The sequence below is a fragment of the Pyxicephalus adspersus genome, chromosome 7, assembly GCF_032062135.1.
Source record: "Pyxicephalus adspersus chromosome 7, UCB_Pads_2.0, whole genome shotgun sequence".
In the NCBI taxonomy this organism is placed as follows: Eukaryota; Metazoa; Chordata; class Amphibia; order Anura; family Pyxicephalidae; genus Pyxicephalus; species Pyxicephalus adspersus.
Genome location: NC_092864.1, coordinates 7,306,771 through 7,313,465, shown reverse-complemented (window position 1 = coordinate 7,313,465; position 6,695 = coordinate 7,306,771). Strand labels below are relative to the sequence as shown.

General features: G+C 40.5%; 1 protein-coding gene across 2 annotated transcripts in view; it reads right to left on the bottom strand.

Annotated features, from left to right (window-relative positions):
* Positions 1–1,898: 1,898 nt before the first annotated feature.
* The window catches only part of TUFM (Tu translation elongation factor, mitochondrial), a 12,720-nt gene continuing 7,923 nt past the window's right edge, over positions 1,899–6,695 (bottom strand). For both annotated transcript variants that reach the window (XM_072417341.1, XM_072417342.1), the window contains exons 7-11: positions 5,228–5,360; positions 4,845–4,949; positions 3,687–3,838; positions 3,483–3,602; positions 1,899–2,668 (exon numbers count right to left, since the gene is read on the bottom strand). In XM_072417341.1, coding sequence (XP_072273442.1) covers positions 2,501–2,668; positions 3,483–3,602; positions 3,687–3,838; positions 4,845–4,949; positions 5,228–5,360 — 678 coding nt within the window. In that variant the 3' untranslated portion in view covers positions 1,899–2,500. The remainder of the gene's footprint in view (positions 2,669–3,482; positions 3,603–3,686; positions 3,839–4,844; positions 4,950–5,227; positions 5,361–6,695) is intronic.

The window sequence follows — 6,695 nt, the reverse complement described above, 5'->3', positions numbered from 1 at the left end:
TATTTAATTGAACTGATTGCATTTTTTTTGGTTTTGAAGTTGGAGAATGGTATTCATTGCCCATAGGAACCAAGAGGAACTCATTGGTTGCCATGGGTTGCACAGGTTTCTGTAGTCCAATAAAGTTAGATGTTTTAATGTGATGCAAACGGATTAGTTATAAATATCCAAGGGCAGTTAGTATTTTTTGTTCCTCCTCAGGGCTAATGGTATCCAGAGTCAGACCCAGACAAATATTTGCTAATCACGGCTTATAAAACACGGAGCTCAAGGTCAGCAAACATTTCAAAAACATGCAGAAGTTTTCATGAAACCTTTAAAAGCAGCTTTTACCTTCAGGTCTAGGAGGGCTGAAAAAAAATCTTAAACTGTGCCCAAACTATATATATTTTTTTTTTTTTTTAATAAGTAGGAAAGAGCTTTAAAAACAAGCCACCACGGACCTCTCCAACTGCTTTTAATATGATGATATTCCTTCCCATATATCCCCAACAGTCTAGAGTCGGTTTCTAACACTTTAGAAACTTTTGCTGTGCTGGCAGACTGCTGCTGTTGTGAGCTTTGAGAAAGTAATTTCTGCAAATTGATTATTACAGAGATGGCATTTTAAAAACGTTTTACTGAATGCGTAAATGTTAGTGAGCACAGTCTGAGCACAGGTTCATTTTAATGGGAGTGCATATTAATGGGCATTTATCCCTATGTAATGTACAGCGCTGCGTAATATATTGGCGCTATATAAATCCTGTTTATTAATAATAATTTATCAGGCAATGGCAAGCTTCAAACCTTGCATAAAGCCAGCCATTGCATAAGAGATGCCCATTATGCCCATATGCCATCAAGCAGAATCAAAATTTGGGAGCAGGCAGGTGGTTATTGCAATAAGGGACAGGCTATGTCAGATACAACATTTTTACTCTACATGAAACCCTTTTATATAAAGACCCTTTTTTTAAGGGAGCCCTGCTTTATCGGTTGGAGAAAATGACACTTATTGGAATCGCAGAGCCTCCTAGGATACCTATGTCATGTATCCCAGGAGGCTTCTGGCTGCTCCTTCAAGATCAGGCATGCACAGAAGGGTTTTTTCCTGCAATAAAAAGAAAATGCCAATCTCACGCATGCGCAGTGAGACCCAATTACAGCAGGCCTGTGCAGTGCAAGATCAGGTGACATAGCCAGAAGAACAAGGAAGATGGCAGTGACCAGAGCAAAAGCAAGACTCTAGTAAGGCATGGAACCCAATGGAGGAAAGCTCTGGAGGGATCTGCAAAAGTAAAGACAAGTGTGATTTTGTTATTTTAGGTTTAGTTCCTCTTGCTAGGGATACCCAGCAATCCTGGCTTCCTTTGTGGGTGCTGGGACTGAAACTCCTGCATGCCTATGTGGGAGTCATCCCAGACTGGCCGATCAAGAATGGCCAAAGATCAGAATGCAGAAGTGAGAAGATGGTAGCACTCACAACGGAACGGGGACAGGTGAGTATCGACTGGGTTCAGTTTAACTTTAGAGTTAAAGTAGTTTTAGAGCTACAGCCAGCGCTGCCATTAAAATCTATATTTGCCTCTCCCAGACTCAATGTGAAAGGTGCTTTCAAAAGTTTGGAAGCTGCTTGGAGCTTTGTAAAAGTTTACCAAGAGCAATCCTCTTCCTGGATATGGAGCCTTATATAATACTATGGGTAGAATTATAATGTTTGATTTGAGAATGTACCTTACTACCCTCATGAGTTTAGGAAGGATCTTGTTTCCCTTTAGGAGACAACAGACCCCATCTACCCATTGCCCTCTATACAATCACACATTTTATGGTTTGATACCTTTAGAACATATGACTCCGATTAGTCCCAATTTAATACAATTACCAACTTAATGACTGCAAACTTGCTCTGAACATAACAGTTCAAATGAGAATTTATTCATAAAAAAGAAAAAAAAAATGAAAAACATTATGGATTGCCTATAAAGGACTTAATGAAAGCCAAGACATAGGTGACTCTACTTCCCCCCTGCATTAGGGCTCCACTAACTGAATATGATCAATTACACAATGATGGAGGCGGGGCGTTAATGTCAGCACTTCTGCTAGAGAAGGACAAATCCTCAAATATAAGAGAGCAAAGCATCTCCACACCTAAGTGATGCAGAAAATGTCATCACAGTCGGAAACATCATGGGTTATAGTACAAATAAATCTGGCATAAATCTCCCCTCCTGTGACCCAGCCCTAATCCCTACGTACCCAAGATGACAAAATAGTGACACAATGAAGCCCTGATAAGAGACATTAGATCACCAGTGTGATTTTGTAATTCCTTCACAAGCAGCAAGGAGGCAGCACTTGTTTTATTAGGGGCAGGAAGAATATTACACAGGGCGCAGGAAGGTCAGGGCGACAGAAGATATAAGTGCTATGGTTGCTGATGTTTGCGTCGTCTTCCAATAATTAGAAATCTCTCATCGCCCCCAGTTATAAGTTCATGTTACAGAGAAAGGTACTACCACCCCTCTTCATCTCCTGGTTTTATCTCCAGGATGTCTGTTACGATTCCAGTGCCGATAGTCTTGTTTCCGTCTCTCAAGGTAAAGCGCTGACCCTTTTCCAAGACCATGGGCTGCCGGAGGGTCATTATTAGACTTGTGTCTTCACCAGGCATAACCATTTCCTGCAAGAGATTAGGAAGCTGTTAGTGCGAGGGCAGAAAACCAATGGGGGGAAGTGGTGTTGAGGAAATGGGGGATAGGGGTGTCTGTTTTAAAGCAACACCAGTAGGACAGGGTACATATGAATAGTCCCTAAAGATTATCTCCAAGTTTTGTGTTCAGTTAAGACTACCTATTCATTGTCAATGCACCACAATGGACCTGTAAATGGTGCCAGTGGATCGGACCTGTAAATGGTGCCAGTGGATCGGACCTGAAAATGGTGCCAGTGGATCGGACCTGAAAATGGTGCCAGTGGATCGGACCTGAAAATGGTGCCAGTGGATCGGACCTGGAAAGGTGCCATTTTTTCTGATGCTTTATTAAAAAAACATTACAGCAGATTGGTCATTGGATGTGATATAATCAAATAAATGGCTGACTGCAGCTGCTGGGTAGCAAAGATGGGCAACTAAGGCATAAATATAACAAAGCAAATCATTTGCTGAGCTGAATTCTTGTCTACAGTCGTAGGGCAAGTCTGGATGAAATCAAAGTTCCTCTGCAACCTCAGTAGAAAAACTTGACACCGAAAACGAAAGCTTATTCAGTTGGCAATGCAAGGACGTTTTAATGCTGAGGAACCTCTAATGGGGCTATACGAACTCTTCTCAAATAATTACCATTTTATTTACAAAGAGCTCCAAAATTCTACAGGAGTATAATGTAAATTCTAGGATTTTTTACAACTATTGCTAAAGTTGTACAGAGCTGGGCAGTTCCCACTGAGCATGGACAGCAGCAGAGCTACATAAAGGGTCATAAAGCAGCACAAACCTTTCCTTCGGGTAGAGTGACTCGAACTGCCATGTCCCAGGTCAGCGAGAACATGACGGGTAAGAAATTGCTAACGAAAGGCTTGTGCCGACCTCCTTCCTCTTTGCTGAGGATGTAAACCTGAAACAGATGTGGATACCATTAAAGCAACAGAGGAGGCACAATGCAGCCGTTGTTTAGAGGAATATATATTGTGGAGCATACCTGGGCCTGGACCTTCTGGTGAGGTTTGATTGATCCTGGCTTACACATGACCATTCCTCTTTTCACATCCTCTCTCTTTAGGCCTCTGACCAGAGCACCGAGATTATCCCCGGCCTCTGCCCGATCCAGGTTCTTGTGAAACATCTCAATACCTGCAAGAAATAATTGATTATCACTGAGCGCTGATATTTCACAATGAAACCTGTCACAGGAAGGCTGAAAATGACAATTTCCTGGACGTTATCCTAACCTTCCTGCTTCAATGGAGGTAAACATATCCAATAAATGAGCCCTGAAAGGAGGCTTTAAGACATTTTTATAAATGTTTCGCTGGATAGACGGTAATTTTAAATAAATAAAACTTAATTCTAACTTCATGGAGTTAAGGGGATGATACAGAATGAACTAGATTGTTATGTAGAGTTGCTAATAAATGAGGAAATGGTGAGGATTACCTCCCCCTCCCTAAAGTCACATAGTCACAAAGAAATATTGTATTATTATATATTCACCTGTTACGGGAGTACTTTGTTGTCTTTTACAAAGAAAAAAGCTAGACACAATAGAAGTAATTCCTTCCCCCTCTTGGTAATGCCACTACTAGGAGGATTATAAAGTTGATTGATGATAAATTGTTGAACACTTATTAAGATAAGATAAAATAAAAGGGGAAAGGTATGAGGGGTTAAGAGAGCGGAGGTAAAGATCAAACAATTTAGGGGGATTGAATTTCTATTAAGCATTGGTTGAAAGAGAACTAGCATAGCACATGGAGTTAGTAGGCTAAGAAAGATGGATATAATGGAAGGAGCTGAAGTTGTATTAAATGCTGTAATTATTGATTTGAAATAGATTTATAGAATCATTGAGATGGTTTGAGACATTTTTTTTGTTTGTATGATAAAATTAAATGTAATGAACATTATAAAGAGATTGAAAAGAAAAATGAGTCCTGAAAGGAGAAGGTCTGATGGAAGATGACTTTTAATAGGGTCATGAAAGGCTGGCTGATCAGTGGGAGTATTTTAGGCTGCAATAGGCAGGGAACAGAAGCAGCCAGTTTTCCTATTCTTTGATCCCGTTCTCAAAGGACAGACCGCAAGAACCAACCGGTACACCAAAGCTTTGCAGAACATTAAGATAAACAATGAAGTGTACCTGTCACCACGGATTTGATATATTTGCCACGGCCGACAAATTCACAGTCATCTCCCTTCTTGATTGTTCCTCGTTCCAGAGTTCCCGTCACAACAGTGCCTCGGCCTGCAAACCAAATGCAGATCATGGAGTGAGGGTCATGTTTGAAGAAAGCTGACCTGGCCTAAAGACATGTCTAAACTGACAAATGGACTGAAATGCAGTATTAAAATACAACATTAGAACACTAATTGTAACTAGTTGTGCATTTGTTTGTGAGCACATTTTGTTTTTGTCAACCTTTGTGGTTCTGTACAAACACGAGGAATAATTAATAAAGCTCATTTGAAATCCCATCTACAGAAGGGCTCCTTTGGGTACTCTAATCAGAAGAGGCTCAGTACCTGGAATGGAATAGACTGACTCCACCGGCAGCAGGAAGGGTTTATCCAAGTCTCGTGTGGGGATGGGAATGTAAGTGTCCACAGCATCCAGGAGCTTCATGATGGAGTTAATTCCAAGCTCTGGATCCCTATTCTGTGAAAAGAAAGGAAATAAGAGGTTGTGATACCCCTAGTAATCACCGTATGTGTTTGGATCTATTGCTTTATCATAATGACAGACAAGATCAAAGCGAAGGAGGAAATATAGAACATTTTACCCTACAATGGGTCTCCTCACTGAGTTAAAGCATTTCTGTCTATTGTATCTTATTCCTCATACCAATGCGGTAGGTACCGTGACACCTTGAAGTCAGTCAAAAGAATTCTAACATCCTCATGCACAGTGCAGGTCTGCAATTACTGCATTGGGAACAAGAATGCCAAGGGACGTCTAATGGCAAAAATCATGATGAACGTAAGGCTTGGACCATGAACATGGAGCAGATCCAAAGCTTTCCAGACTTCTAATTATTTACCAGAAGCCCATAACAGAAACACAAACGGCAAGTGCCGACTGATCAATCTGAAAAAGCTTGGCTGTCAAACTCATCTGGGTCCGTGCAAAGAGTTTCTTAGATCTACAGATTTATCTACAGCTGAGGCATTGGATCAGATCCCCGATTCATAATCATATTCTTCTGTACACATTTTCGGTATTGGAACATATTTAAGAACTCCTCCAACAAGCTAATTTCCACTATATATGTGGAATTAAATAGGGTTTCTCACCCTCAGGTACATAAATATATCTCAGTTTGGGAGACAGTAAAGGATAGTTCAAAGACAAATGAGGCATGGCTCAAAGCATGGTCCAAAACTGCCGCTTGTTCTATGAATGTCACAGTACTTGAAACTGCATACAAAGTTATGATGAGATGGTATATGGTACATGGTCCCTTCTAGACTAAAGTATTGTGCCAACCAGGGATCCGGGGTATGCTTCAGGAGATGCCAGGAAGCTGGTACAACTTTACACATTTGGTGGAAATGTTCATTTGTAAAAGAGTATTCCGACTTTTAAACGGGATGTTCCAAGTGTTTATTCCTAAAGATCCGTGGATTGCTCTGTTACATTTTACAAATATTACTAATAGACAGTTCCAACTAACTATTTATGTACCGTTAGCTGCCAAACAAGTAACAGCAAGTAACTGGAAGAAAACAATTCTACCCTTCCATGAAGTAAAACCCAGGCTGGATAATATGTTGGTAATTCCCATCATAAATTTCTCACTGTATGGGATACAATATTCCACACCATCTATTGCCTTAACCTTATTGTCAAGTTGGTACTACTGGGAATTATGTTATGTTAGGTAGTAATTTCATTTTACATTTTGTCTAACACAACCGCAGTTGTTTGAAATACCGTATTTTTCAGACCATAAGACGCACTTTTTTTCCTCCTAAAGTGGGGGGAAAATCAGGG